Below are 15,919 nucleotides of genomic sequence, written 5' to 3'. Positions count from 1 at the left end.
ATTCATAAAGAACACATGCAAACAATGCAAGGGGAAACAGACATCCATTAGGTTTTAATGAGTACATAAGAGAGAGGACAACATCGATTATTACCATATGAAAGTGAAAACAGGATGTAAACAGCCAGGTCTGGTTTCTCCTGTGTTGCCAAGAGCTCAGCAGCCACATCTGTTTGTTCTAGTGGGGAATCTTTGAGATCATGAGTTGAGGTGTTTAGGAGCCTCTGTTGACCACATGCTCTGGGAATAAAATGCATGCACTTTTACAGAGGAATTATGGAAAGCATTTAATAGAATGGTTAGTTCCAGTCCTTGATTATGATTGGTCAATAGCTGTTTTATTCCTGATGAAATTTTATATTTTATTCTATGACCGCTTTACCCAACGGTTCAACAAATAACATATGCAACCACACTTAGCAATGTAAATTTATGTTTGTTCTCACTGATATTGTTCACTGTATTATGCAGAGTATTGTGAGAGACAGAGAGAGCAAGTGTATGACCTGCATTTAGATATAGCATTTTCCTTCAGGTCAGTCCTGTGCTCATAATAAAAAATCATTTTGAATGTCCGCTGCGATATCTTAGTCTTTTAATAGGTAATGGGCGCTATAAAGCATTTGTCAGTCTTGCTCCATGTTCACAACAAGTTTCAGTCCTTTTAATATGGGACAATTTTTCAATGGAAGGAAGGCTTTTACTTAAAGCTGCAGTCCGTAACTTTTTGCGCTCTAGTGGTTAATAAACAGAACATGCGTCTTGCGGAAGAACATTGCAGCCGGAGCTACTTCTCTCTGTTTATTGTCTATGGCGGATCACGCAGGGACTGTGTTCCTCCGCAGCGGTACCTACCAGTCTGGCCTGAAATAGTCCCAATATAAATACTTATTATAAGTGTACCATAATGATTCAGGGTAAGACAAAAACACGGTTTGGAAATGGATTCATGTTGTACATTCTCATTATATAATTTTTGTAAATCTTGAACACAAAAATGTTACGGACAGCAGCTTTAATGAATGTCGCATTTCTTTGGCTTTAATATTTGTAATGTGTGGTAACCGTTTTTATAAAAATAGGAAGTGTTGTGCCTTGTCTAACAACGCCCTTCAGCTGTGACTTGTTGATAAATATTATTATATTACAAATCATTATATTCGGTATGTGCCTGTGTACACTCTAAAAAATTCTGAGTAAAAAACAACCCAATGTTGGGTCAAATATGGACTAACCCAGCAGTTGGGTTGTTTTAACCCAGCAATTGGGTTGTCTTGAGCAAATATTTAACCCAACCGCAGGATTAAAACAACCCAATCGCTGGGTTAAAACAACCCAATCGCTGGGTTAGTCCATATTTGACCCAACATTGAGTTAAAACAACCCAGCATTTTTTAGAGTGTAGGTTTATATGCAGTGCATCTGCTAAATAGTAAATATACATGAAAGGGCATAATAAGGACCTAAGCATACATATGTGTGTTTCTATAAACATAAAATTCACAGTTACACATTAGATGCATTTGAGATGTGTGCATGGCTTGTTGTATGTGTGTGGGAGCTGCTTCTAGTGGCTTTCAGGACTAACACCAGAAGCTTTAAATGATCCCACAGCAGGTTATGGCTGGCAGATGAAAACAATCACATGTTGTAATTAAAGATGTCAGTTGTAATTACAGATGCAGAGCATAGAATTAACCCTGTACTAACACGTGAAAGGGCTCAAACGGTGATTTATTCTCACTGATGTATTTCTAGAACACTGTTCAATGTATACATATATAATTTATATATTTCTTTTTTTTAAAAAGGGGGAATTGGGGAGACAAATATCCATAAAAAAATATATATATTACATTTTCAGTTTTATCTGTTTCACAGATACAATTCTCTCATTAATTACTTACTCTAATGTCGTTTGACACCCGTAAGACCTCATCTTCGGAACACAAATGAAGATATTTTTGATGAAATCCGATGGCTCAAAGGCCTTCATTGACACCAATGTCATTTCCTCTCTCAAGGCCCATAAAAGGCACTAAAGACGTCGTTACAAAGTCCATCTCACTACAGTGATTCTACAATAATTTGAAGAAGCGACAAGAATATTTTTTGTGCGCAAAAAACTTATATAACGACTTTGATGGGCCGATTTCAAAACAAAGTTTTGAATGGTTATGAATCAGCTTATTGATTCATGATTTGGATCGTGTGTCAAACTGCCAAACTGCTCACGTGACATTGGTGATCCAAATCATGAATCGTTACACTGATTCATAATGTTCGAAACTTTGTTTTTAAATCGGCCCATCACTATATAAGTCGTTATTTATTTATTTATTTTTGCGCATAAAAACTATTCTTGTCGTTTAACTGTAGTGAGATTGGCTTTGTAAGGACGTCTTTTGTGCCTTTTATGGGTCTTGAGAGAGGAAATGTCTGTGCCATCGGATTTTAACATATCTTAATTTGTGTTCTGAAGTTCTTACGGGTGTCGAACGACATTAGGGTAAGTAATTAATGAGAGAATTTTCATTTTTGGATGAACTAACCCTTTAATATATTGGGACACATTATATACATTATCTGATAGAAAACTTTATGAAATTCTGTTTAATATTTAATGTGATTTCCATGAATTCATTTAAACAAATGAATGTAAAACAAATAATAATTAATGATTTAAATCCCCCTTAAATCGGTGTCCATCAAACACCATGATAAAGCTTTGCTCTCTACATTTACCTGTCTGACATGGAGAAGATTTTTAAATTCTTTAAGAATCTGACATCTGACAACGTATCATGGGAACTCTATGGGTTAACTGAGGCTTGGGGAAACCTGTTGCCAATTAAGTGTGTGGAATGCCACATATAGACATTTCCTCAGAACTCCCACCACAGGTTGCAGAGCACATGTTCCCTTCCAGACAGAAAATATTACAGCTTTAAAAGTTTAAAATGTTTGTTTCATTCAGATTTTTGGCTTTCACAGTTTGGAAACAATTGTCGAAACTCACCATGTGTTTGACTCCGCTCTGATTCATTCTCTGGATAACAAGGGACCCATGTTTAAGTGTCTTTAGCATTTTCCTTTACACAGTGCACAAGCTGCGATGGAAACTCAAAGGTTTTTATTTATCGTTTGTCTGATTTGCACAGGAGTGCACTGCCAAAGGTCTCCAGCCAGATCACCGGATCACCAGAGCAGATATTCAGTTTATGCTCCAAGACGCCCATCGGTTCCCTACACAGTAGTACATCCGCAGAACAGCAGAAGTGGCAGTCCGAAGGAAAACCCAAGGACCATCACGGCTGAGGTGTTCAACCCACAGGGATGCACGGGAGGAGGTTGCCACGGCTCGCCGAGACCAACAAATAATCATACGAAAGAATGCAAAGGAATCGGTTGTAAACTGCCTGTTAGAATGAGACAAGATTACAAACAGCATTCCTGTGTTGGAGATGCCTGCACCACAGGGTCAGATGTTGAAAGAAGCAGGCTTTCTTTTGTCCATATGCAGGACAGAGCCGAGCAAGTATTGGGGGAATTTCCGGAGTTGGGACCTCGAGGGGGGCCCTCAACTGGAATTCAGTTAACATGCGACATTAAACCAGGTAAACATGATTTATTCCAGGGTGCTGAGTATTATGATACAAGTGTTTTTGTAATAGTCATATTACAATTGCAAACCATGCTAAATTTATTACATGTTGAATTGTTGCCTATCTCAGGCAGTTTGTGGAGGCATGTCAATTTGGGTGTTATCAATAATGAAATGTTGAAACTCTGAAACATGATTTCAACAAAAAAAGTTATGCTTTTCCTACATTTTGACTAGGCACGAATGAGGTCCATTCTGAAGATGCATTAGTGTTGCATTTGCATTTGGCAAAAGGTCAAGATAAACTGGTGGCCCAGCTGGAGGGACAGCAAGCTGAGGTTAAGCAAATTCAGGGCACACTGAGAGAACAGCAGAGTGCTCTATTAGCCCACCAAAGGGAAATACTGGACCAGCAACGGATTATGTTTGAAAAGATGGAGGAAGTCAAGACCCAATACAGTCTTCTTCTCGACAGCGTCAAACAGTTATCTGCACAAGGCCCGCGGGGAGTCACTGAGAGCCATTTGCATGATCTCCAATCCCAGGTTAGAACCTATTCTCAGGAGGCCTTCACAATGCACAAGATGAACATGGACGCTAGCATTACGGATGCTGACAGACCTCTACTTGGCTGTGGATCCTGCCGAGTGGATGAGTACTGCGACTTCAGTGCAGAGCGACCACGTTGTGAGAAATGCACTGTCTGCCCTCCGGGATTCTTTCTGGTGGCTCAGTGTTCGATTCATGCTGACAGGATTTGCCAGGTATGTTGTTCTCATTGGGCTTTATGTTTTTTAAAGGGGTCATTTTGATCATAGATACATAGTGCAATCGGTAACACTTTATAGTAACTTTCACTGATAAAGCATTAACAAACATTATATATAATGCTGTATATTCATAGCTAGAAATATGATGTGCTTATTAATGTTTAATAATGAACTTATTAAATACATGATGATTACCAGTTCATTATTTAATGTAAATTGCTCACAAATGTCACTACTTTCAGTCCATAAATGATCATGCACTATTTAATTGGTGAAAACAATTGACAGATTTGTTTACAAGAATTAAAAGCTTCATTAATAAATCATTGCAAACATATAATGCTTAACGGATCATTAGTTAATATATATTCAAATATCTTTGAGATCATATGTTTGTTAATGTTTAAATAAACATATTAAAGATAACATGATGAACAGATCAAGAGGTGGAAAAATGGTTTAATTGGTCATTTTAAGCACTCCACACGTTAACATACTATTCGATATCTTATTACCACAGTCTGTAAATGTCATATGTTTGGTCTTCGTGGTGTATATTTTTTAAACAAACAAATAAATGTATTAATTATTTGTTCATGTTTTTGCAGTACCCAATCTAAAGTTGAAACTAGTCATAATTTGTAAATGTTATAAATGTTACATATAAAATGTTAAATGTTATAAATGTTTACTAATCATTTAGTAGCTACCTTTATGGGAATTTGACTTTTAACTAACAACATTTCTGAAAAGACTGGTTAGTTAAGTTTAGCCAAATGTTGCAAAAAACATAACAAAAATGCATAATTGTAATTTGGGTGCAAAAATGTGTATACTTACACTGTTTATACTTACAAAAAATTGTTAACACTTAGTACACTGTAAAATCGAATTAGTTAGACTTAAGAAAAGCATGCACACTGATTGCCTTAAAAAACGAAGTAAAGTGGATTAGTATGTTGTACTGACAAATGCTAGTATAGTTCACACAAGAGTTTTAACTATAAGAACTGTAGAGAGTACTTGATCATTTACTTCAGATTTACTCTTGACTAGCTACCATTGTTGTGTTTTGCATCCCGAATGTTGAATACTGTGTGTGACTCAAACATGTCAATTGCAAGATATATCTCCCGAATATAGAGGTATTATTATATAAACACAACTAAAAGTTTCACAAGGTGTTTATGACATAAGTGTTAGCAATACAATTGTAAAATATTATTGTCCTACATTAAAAATAAACTAGTTAGTGATTTAGTTATAAGTTAAGTCACCTTTTAAAAGCAGCCTATTTATTCTATTTATTATGCAACAGAGAAATATTACTACAGATGTAAATTAAATTAGTGAAAAGTCTATTAAGAATTGCCCTGCCTCAAACACTTTTTTTTGCTTGACAAAATGGCACCCAAACCAATCAATTGATCTTAAGTCATTAAGAAATTAAGACATTAAGACACTTAAGTGTTAGTTAGAACAACTGTTGGATTTTACAATGTATACTATATCATTAAACAAAGGAAATTCCTTAAATCATACATTAACAGGAGAAAACAAATACATTTTTCAATAAAATACTTGTTCATCAAAACAATGTAATATAAATTGTTTAATTCGTGTTCCCTTATTATAGTAATCAAATTGACCCCTGTACTCTGTTAACCACTTAACCAACCCTTAAACCTATAATACCACCAAACCTGTCCCTGGCCTTACCCGTTTTACACCTCAATAGCAGCAAAAGTGTCTTGCAATAGAACATAAACACAAGAGAATTGTACCTAACAAATAAATGTTATTATTCATCATTTATTTATTTTTATAGTACGTAAGTACACAGTTAAAGACATCTAATATAAAGTGGAACCATGTCATTCTTATATTACATTTTCAGTTGAACTTCCGGATCACTCATAGCAAATTTTTGCATTTGTACATTTGTAAATCTAAAAAAAGTGCATTAGGTAATATATGACCTGAAGTTTAAATACATTTGTAAGCATTTAAATTAGTGCACAATAACAAGTATATTATCTCATATTTCTAGTGATATGAATATACAGTGAGTACAGAAAGTATTCAGACCCCTTACATTTTTCACTCTTTGTTTTATTGCAGCCATTTGCTAAAATCATTTAAGTTCTTTCTCATTAATGTACTCACGGCACCCCATATTGAAGAAACACAGAATTGTTGACATTTTTGCAGATTTATCAAAAAAGAGAAATATCACATGGTCCTAAGTATTCAGACCCTTTGCTGTGACACTCATATATTTTTAAGTCAGTTGCTGTCCATTTTTTTTTATCATTCTTGAGATGGTTCTACACCTTCATTTGAGTCCAGCTGTGTTCGATTATACTGATTGGAGTTGATTAGGAAAGCCACACACATGTCTATCAAAGACCTTACAGCTCACATTGAATGTCAGAGCAATTGAGAATCATGGGGTCATAGGACTTGCCTGAAGAGCTCAGAGACAGAATTGTGGCAAGGCACAGATCTTGCCATGGTTACAAAAAAAATTCTGCTGCACTTAAGGTTCCTAAGAGCACAGTGGCCTCCATAATCTTTAAATGGAAGACATTTGGGACGACCAGAACCCTTCCTAGAGCTGGCCAAACTGAGCTATCGGAGGAGAAAGAGCCTTGGTGAGAGAGGTAAAGAACCCAAAGATCACTGTGGCTAAGCTCCAGGGATGTAGTTGGGAGATGTGAGAAAGTTGTAGAAAGTCAACCATCACTGCAGCCCTCCACCAGTCGGGGCTTTATGGCAGAGTGGCCCGACGGAAGCCTCTCTTTAGTGCAAGACACATGAAAGCTTGCATGGAGTGTGCTAAAAAAAAATCCAAGATGGTGAGAAATAAGATTCTCTGGTCTGATGAGACCAATATAGAACATTTTGGCCTTAATTCTAAGCGGTATGTGTGGAGAAAACCAGGCACTGCTCATCACCTGTCCAATACAGTCCCAACAGTGAAGCATGCTGGTGGCAGCATCATGCTGTGGGGGTGTTTTTCAGCTGCAGGGACGGGAAACGACGAACGAAAGAGTAACTTCACTACAACTCCTTGACTATTCTTGAATGCCCCAGCCAGAGCCCTGACTTAAACCCAATTGAGCATCTCTGGAGAGACCTGAAAATGGCTGTCCACCAACGTTTACCATCCAGCCTGACAGATCTGGAGATGATTTGCAAGGAGGAATGGCAGAGGATCCCCAAATCCAGGTGTGAAAAACTTGTTGCATCTTTCCCAAAAAGACTCATGGCTGTATTAGATGAATAGGGTGCTTCTACTAAACACTGAGCAAAGGCTCTGAATACTTAGACCCATGTGATATTTCAGTTTTTCTTTTTTAATAAATCAGCAAAAATGTCACCAATTTTGTGTTTTTCTGCCAATAAGAGGTGCTGTGTGTACATTAATGAGAAAAAAGGAACTTTTTCATAAAATGATTTTAGCAAATAGCTGCAATATAACAAAGAGTGAAAAATGTAAGGGAGTCTGAATACTTTCCGTACCCTGTATATTAACTAATGATCTGTTAAGAATTAAATCATGTTGGTTAATGATATTTTTAATGAAATTTATTATAAAGTGTTACCGTGCAAGGAGATACAACTGATGTAATTTATTCCGACAAATTTAAATTAATTGTATCAACAACACGTGCTGTCAGATCTTTCAGTCAAATTATTATTTAACAGCTTAACAAATACATAACTAAAATTGTCCAATAGGACAGAGACGAATGCCTAGAGATGCCAAACTTATGTAAAGAACGCAACCAGTGCCTCAACACACCAGGTAAGTTGCCTACCAGACTTCCAGATTTGTTTAATATTGATTTCCTAAGAGATTAATCATAGTGCTTCGTTTCAGGAGGATTCCGCTGTTCCAGAATGTCGGAGAAGGAAGCAGCTGCTGGGATGTGTGGGCACGCTTATTTTTACAATTCCGAGATGGAAGAGTGTCAAGCCTGTACAGAATGCGATTCTCAGCCATTGTCCTCCCCATGTTTGGCCATGAGTGATGCGGTGTGCGCCAACCCCTCTGAAAGCAGACTCTCTCTTTCCTGGTCTGGCAATGTTGACCTAGTCAAAGGTAGTGAGTTTCCTGATAAGCAGCTTCATATCCGTGGTAATAGTGACGGAAGCCTTCTTTCCTGCACTGATGGTTGGATAGTGCTCCACCAGCATGGTCTTGTTTGGGTTGACCATAACCTTGCTTTAAAACATGGCTGCCGCAGCTTTGTTCAAGCATGTTTGCGACTGAATGCCAGTGAAGATGAAGGCCGGGGTCTGAGTGGCATGCGTTTGGAGCAGCGGGAGGCAAAGTCTCTCCAGAGTGCCAGTGTGAGTGGAGCAGCTGCTGTGGAGCCAGGTCATGTACTCTACCTTTCTCTCAAGAGTGCCACCGACCAGTGTAGCCAAGACAATGAAAACGTGCACCTTCAGAGCAGCCTAATCTCACCATTCAGCCTGCTCTGGCTGTCCCATGACACAGGTGCAGTTGCTATGACTGCTCAGGCCGTTGCCTCTGCGCACTACCACACCAACTACCGTCCTGCCTTCCGTACGTCGTCCATCTCCGACCCATACATGGTCGGCCTGACCCATGACAATCGTGGGGTGCGCTTCAGGGAAAGTGGCACTGTAAAGTTTGTCCTTCAGCAAGCATTGTACTCAATGGGCCAAGCCTGTATCTCAGAGGGCTTCTACTTACTTGCATACGTGAACCACAACGGAAGCAGTGCTGAGCTGACCCGTGCATTCAAGCCCGGTGTTCATTACAGAGATACGTCTATATCTCTGTCGGCGGCCACCACTGTGGATTCTGGGGATATGCTTACCTTCGAGATCCTTGCACCGACACAGTGCAATGTGCGCTACTTCGGTGACGACTCTGGGATTAGCATGCTCAGTCTGGTGTGGATCCCTTCAGCAGTGTCCAGTGCCCTGTCAGCCTCCGTATCCAGGAAAAGTCTCCCCTTGGGCGCTGTGCGGAATAAGGCCTTGTTCTTCCATCAGACAACTCCAACAGTTCCACAAGTTGCACTCGCTGGAACCAAAGATCACAGAGACTTCGTCTTTCGGGAAGCAGGGACAGCAAGTGTGGCCTTGGACCTGCGGCTTATCCACTCATGCAGTCTAATCAAACTCACCTTGCTCCAACAGAGTGGGTCTCAGGGGGTTCAGCCAGCCCCTGTAGCTCAACAGATTAGTGGACATATGCCGGAGGGAAGTGTATGGGCAAGTGTGGGCCTCAGGGTATCGTTCCAGGTGCGTAACGCCACTGTAATCTTTGCTACAGTGGACTGTGTAAGGGGGCGCATTAACCAAATTGCCCATGATGCAGGAAGTACCATTTCTATCCTCTGGACAGCTGCATGATCATAGCATGATTTAGCTAGCATGGCATCAAGCTGATGTTTTTAATGTCTTTATGCATTTAGCTGAGAAACTTTTAGATGATGTTTTCATTTAAGCATCAATTAGTAATTGAGCTTAAACTCAAAATCATAATTTCTAACCTGTACAACCGAATATAGTGAAAAAAGAAAGGTTTGCTTCAGATTTCTGGGCTTTTAAGGGGATAGTTCACCCAAAAACGTTGTCATCATTTACTCACCCTCAGGTTGTTCCAAACTTGTAACAAATGTATTCTTCTGCTGAACACAAGGAAATATATTTTCAAGAATTTGGGAAACCATTGACCATTAACTTCCATACAATTTGTTTTTCCTACTATGGAAATCAATGGAGCCCCAAAGCAGCCTGGTTACAAACTTCTTTCTTTGTGTTCAGCAGAACAAAACACATTTATACAGGTTTGAAATAACCTGAAGGTGAGTAAAATAATTACAAATCATTTTTAGGTGAACTATCCCTTTAAGTAGCATTGTGTAAAAAAGTATCATTTAAAAAAATATATTTAAAACATTAACATTTACTCTGTATTTTTGATTATTTACAGATATTTGTGTAATAGGTTGTTGTGTGGTTTAATGTTATAAGAATGTTTGCATCTACCAATACCAACTATTTTCTTTTCATTATAGTTGCACTTCATAAAACAATGTTAGCATTAAACAAATGTATCATTTTGGTATATTTCTTTAATTATTTTCTTTAATTAAATGAGAGGATGTCTTACAGCATGTTTTGGATCTTGTCTGTATCGTTGAATAAAAATGTCAGTGTTAGCTATAAGTTGTTGTTATTTTATTTTTTAATTAAAACTGAAACAGGGGTTTTTGTAGTAGTTAGTAGTAGTTTATAATATTCACCGGATTTTTATTTACAATTAAAACCATTTATTATATCTATCCGGGATTTGGTTTCAAGACTTTTTTTTAAATGTCAACACTGACACCACTAAAGCACAACTAAATCAGAAAAGGGTAGAAAACATTTTCTGTTTGTAGTGTGAATCAAATCCAGGTGTCTGTGGCACACACAACCAGATGCCTTTAATTGTGTGTTTTAATATGCAGGTTTTGTTTAAAAAAGGATAAATCCCAGCAGGTAATAGCCATCATTTCACAGTCTTTGTTAACTATAGACCCGATATAGTCCAGCTATGAGTAACCCACTTCTAGCCAAAATGACCTTGAATTTTTGGTTACATGTTGTTTTTTTGCCAAAACACACTATATTGACAAAAGTATTGGCGCCTCCAAATCATTGAATTCAGCTTTTTAAATGAGTTCCATGACCACCGGTGTATAAACTCAAGCACCTAGGCATGCAGACTGCTTCCAATTTTTTTTTTGAAAGAATGAGTCACTATCAGGAGCGCAGTGAATTCAAGCCTGGTACCGTGATAGGTTGCCACCTGTGCCCATTCGTGAAATTTCCTCACTACTAAATATTCCACATGTCAACTGTTAATGGCATTATAACAAAGTGGAAGCAATTGGGAACAACAGCAACTTAACCACGAAGGGGTAGGCCACGTAAAATCACAAAGCGGGGTCAGTGCATGCTGAGGGCAGATTAGATTTGGTGCCGCTAGGGTGCATCTAGATTTCTAGGCTACTGTAGCTATTGACGACTTTGCACTGTGCGCAGAATTCGTCAATAGCTACAGTAGCCTAGAAATCTAGATGCACCCTAGTGGCAGCAAATCTAATCTGCCTACGAGTGTCTACTAGCAACTCTCAATACACTTCTGAGCTGTAAACGCCAAACTCTGGTCAGGCCAATCACATTGTGTATAGAGTCGGTGAGCGGGGCTTAACATAATGACGGCCGAGGTGCACTTGCGTGCTTCTAGTAAACACAGAAACTGGCGAACTGCGGCCTTTCAAATCAGCTTTGACCGCGACTCTGGAAGACTTGGAGTTAAGCTTTTCTCTGAGAATAGAGCAAAGAACGGCACTGAAGTCATTCTTAAAAAGGGAAGATGTGTTCTGAGTTTTGCCGACCGGATACGGCGAAAGTTTCATCTGTCAACGAGCTCTGCTTCACCTTCGTTGCTCTGATTGGTTGTAGCGCTATCCAATTGAATGCATGCCGTGCAGAGGGAGTTTGAAAGACAACCGTTTACCCCGCCCCTCAGATTGAGCCCTGTCAATGGTGAGTTTCCAGACCAAACATCTTAATGTGGGTCTGGCTTGTCAGGCTATAGCTAAAGACCACCAAAGCATGCCGCCTCTGGACTCTAGAGCAGTGAAGACGTGTTCCCTAGAGTGACGAATCACTTTTCTCCGTCTGGCAATCTGATGGACGAGTCTGGATTTGGCAGTTGCAAGGAGAACGGTACTTGCCTGACTGCATTGTGCCACAAGTGTTACACAAGTGTAAATAGTAGGCCTAGTTAGATTTACAATAATAACTAGTGGCAGATACTTGCACATCAGGGTTGTTGTACATGAAATGGTATGCAATAATATCCTAGAGTGTAAATTAGTATATTTATTGCAATTATTAAATTAATGCCACCTTAGAGACAATAAATCCTTACACATACCACTAACCCTAACTGACTATTTATTGTTAAACACACGCTAGACACTTTCCGGTCCGATATGTCACGGGAGCAGGGAGTAGATTGAGTTTGACAAGAGGGGCATTCAAACTCGGGTTGATTTGTGTCAAACCTTTCTTCTACGCTCCTCAGCCATGCAATCCAGCATCTTCCGTAGATTTTTCTGGCCCATCCATACATCAGTGGGCGGAGTCAGTGTAAATAGTCTCTGCCAGCATGTAGGCTATTTGCACTTTTAGTGTAGAACACTGCAACAGTTTTAATTTATCGCAAATAATATTCATAATACACCAAATACTTCCTCAGTTTCTTAATGTTTCTACACAGAACTATATTATATGTTCAATAAGTTATGACAACATATGTTTTTACATTGTTTTAACTCATCAAAATAAGTTAAGAAATGTTAAACTTTTTTTTATTAGTTATACAAGATGTAACTCATTTTTTAAAGTTAGTTTAACATCATTTAAGTTGAAATAACTTAAACATCCAAGTCAATTGTACTTCAAAAGTTCAAGATAAGCCTTTTTTTACAGTGTATAAAAGTACCATAACAAAAACCATATCCTGAAGCCAAACTAGGGCTGAAAATAGGCTCATAAATAATAATCTTAGGAAGCATGTACACAGACCTGTGGGTTTCCTAGACATTTGGTTAATATTAAAAGTTTTACTGGTAGCAGGAGATGACGTTGATCTGAAGATATTCCATAAGGAGAAGAGTGTGATAGACTGAGCCCTTCAAAGGGCTAACATGAAACACTGAATTATGGCTACTTTAACAGGGTCAGGTCAGTGTTCACAGACGGCCTGTACCATACAGCCCCCTCTAACATTTCACACAGATGGAAAATAATCAGTGGTTAAAAAAAGAGAAAAAGATGCTTAATATTTTATTTAAATGCCGATCCCAGTGATGTAGAAAATCAGATGCAAACATCTTTGTTTAGCTACAGTTATCTACCACATAATGTGTTAAATGTTAGCAACATAACGGCTAGATTTAGATGCTAACATATTTTCTCTGTCAGGACAGAGAGACCTTTATGACCTTCTCTTAGTGCAAGGGTTAAACGTCTGGTGAAGTGACCGTACAGGTGTTCAGTGTTAAAGGATGTAATAATACTACTGTTGTGTTGAAGCCTTACTTGAAGTAAAACATCTGGAAACATTTAATGTTCATTGAGGGAGCTTAAAGCTTATTTTTTACATTATTTATACACTAAGGGTTTGGAGAACCATTCTCAGCCTGTAGGACTGAGAATAAATTATTCAATTATTCAAATATTATTACATTTTTTTATTAATGTATCAGAGAGTAGTATTTCTATTTATAGATCATAGATCACTATTTATTCATTCTCATGTCATTCCAATCGTGTATGATTTTCTCTCTTCTGTGAGAAAATCAATAAGTTCAATAAAATCAATAACGCACAAAATATATACTTTTGTTGTTTGTAAGAAAAGTCTTACAAGTTTGAAATTAAATGAAATATATTTTTTTTATTTATGAACTTGCATAATCTATTTATACTCTAAATATTTTATACAAATGTTTTCCCATGGGATCTCCAACCCAAACGCTCAGCTAACCCAATATGAAAAGAGATTTGGTTATGCATTATTTTGATCAACCATTTTAGGCATTCTTCTAACTACTGCTAAGTAACTCTGCAACTACATCAATAACTAATTAATTGGCAACATGTTAACTTACTCTCAGAGTATTAGTAGATTTTTAGGGTTAGTGTTTGGCTTAGTAGAATAAGATGCGTTTGCAAAATTACTTATACCGGTAGTCAGTAAAATGTCTATGGTTGGAACATCAAAATAAAGTGTTAAAGCCTTAGCAGACAGTCTACTAATGACTGCGAGTTGACATGTAGTTGCAAAGTTACTTACAGTTAGTGGAATTTATGGTTACACTTTAGTTCAGGGTCAAATTCTTACTATTAATTAACTAATAACTATGACATTTGCCTCAATAAACTCCTAGTAAGGTAGTTAAGGTTAAGTGTATAGGTATTGGGTAAGATTAAGTGAGTTATGACCAGTGATATGGTCATGCAGAATAAAGAATTAATATGTGCTTTATAAGTACTAATAAACAGCCAATATCCTAATAATATGCATGCTAATAAGCAAGTAGTTCATAGTGAGAATTGGACCCTAAACTAAGGTGTGGCTAAAATTATAAAGTGGACTATCAAAATAAATTGTCGCCCTACATTTTAACTTTCATTTGTAGTAACAAACATCATAAATATTTATATTATGCAAAATATATCATTAATTAATGTATACCTTTTTCAGCTTTAATTTGATTTAAAGAATGTAGGCTATATTTTTTTAAACAGGTTACTGACCCCTATGCTTTCTTCTGCTAGTCTCAATGTATGTCTAACTACAAATTTAAATTAAGAAAAAAACGAATTAAACTATTATTATTTTACAACTTGTAAAAAACAACAACTGGAGAGTGTGTAGTCTAATTCATCATGCTTTATTTATAATGTAGCACTGTGTGATGACAGGGAGTTTTCACAAAAATCAGACAAAAGTCATCTCTGCATACCTTATGGTATTTTTACATTTTACAGTTAAGATTGACTCAAACATAAAGGACCTTTATTATACAATTCTTAGACAAAATGGATGACAACAGTTTCCACGGTAGGATTGGTTAATGTTTTTGGGTGGGGCTTAGAAAAGATGTATTTGCATGCATCTTTCAGATATCTAAATCTATATCTGGTAAGAAATTCCTCTAAGTCACAAAGCTAAATGCAGATCTAAAAGAAAGATCTTCCTAGACAAAAATCTGATTGAGTCATCCATAATTAAATTGAATATATCTTTAAATGAGATTTGACTATGAAGAATTCCAATTTAAGAGATCTCTTATTAAGCTTTGCCTTGTGAAAAATCAATTTCAAGAAAATTGTAATTCGACTAGTAATACATTATTTTCAGATATCTACAAATGTATTTCGGGTATCTTAAAAGATGGTTAATTAAAAATTTGAATTACGATTAGTCAAATACTATTATATCTCAATTTATAATTTTTGCTAGTGGTAATTCAGTTAGAGATTTCTCAAATTACAATTTTACTAGTGATAATTAAAGATCTCTAATTAGAATTATGCCTCGTACAAAATCAATTATAGTTATCTTTAATGACTATTTAAAGTATTTTTAATTAATTAATTTTAATTTCTACAAGTCAAACTCATTTGTAGATAACAGAAAATTAGTTCCAATGGAAGTCAATGGAAGAATATGACTAGTCAAAATTACATGGTAGATCTTAATTCCAGTTATGATGATTCAAAATTCTAGAATAGATATCTGGAATTGGAATTTTAGTCAAAACTAAATTACTACTAGTAGGGCCAGGCGTATTTAATGATAAAACAGCTTGCCATACATTCAATAATCGTTGGCTACGAGTGGTCTCTGATATCTCTAATATTATTTATCAACACACAATCATTTTTATATTATATTTAAAGACAGATATATTCTGAAGCATTGCAATAA

The 15,919-nt window shown here is 36.9% G+C and overlaps 1 protein-coding gene across 1 annotated transcript; it reads left to right on the top strand.

Moving 5' to 3' along the window:
- The first annotated feature begins 3,070 nt into the window (after positions 1 to 3,070).
- On the top strand, positions 3,071 to 10,152 carry si:ch211-252f13.5 (uncharacterized). Its single transcript, XM_067453149.1, has 4 exons — positions 3,071 to 3,617; positions 3,842 to 4,368; positions 8,119 to 8,185; positions 8,261 to 10,152. Exons 1-4 carry the CDS (start codon positions 3,116 to 3,118, stop codon positions 9,769 to 9,771), a joined length of 2,607 nt encoding a protein of 868 aa, XP_067309250.1. The 5' UTR covers positions 3,071 to 3,115; the 3' UTR covers positions 9,772 to 10,152.
- The last annotated feature ends 5,767 nt before the right edge of the window (positions 10,153 to 15,919 follow it).

Source organism: Pseudorasbora parva, chromosome 9, assembly GCF_024679245.1.
Source record: "Pseudorasbora parva isolate DD20220531a chromosome 9, ASM2467924v1, whole genome shotgun sequence".
NCBI classification, from domain to species: Eukaryota; Metazoa; Chordata; class Actinopteri; order Cypriniformes; family Gobionidae; genus Pseudorasbora; species Pseudorasbora parva.
Note: the sequence above shows the minus strand (reverse complement) of the source record. Positions and strands in the feature narration are given on the sequence as shown.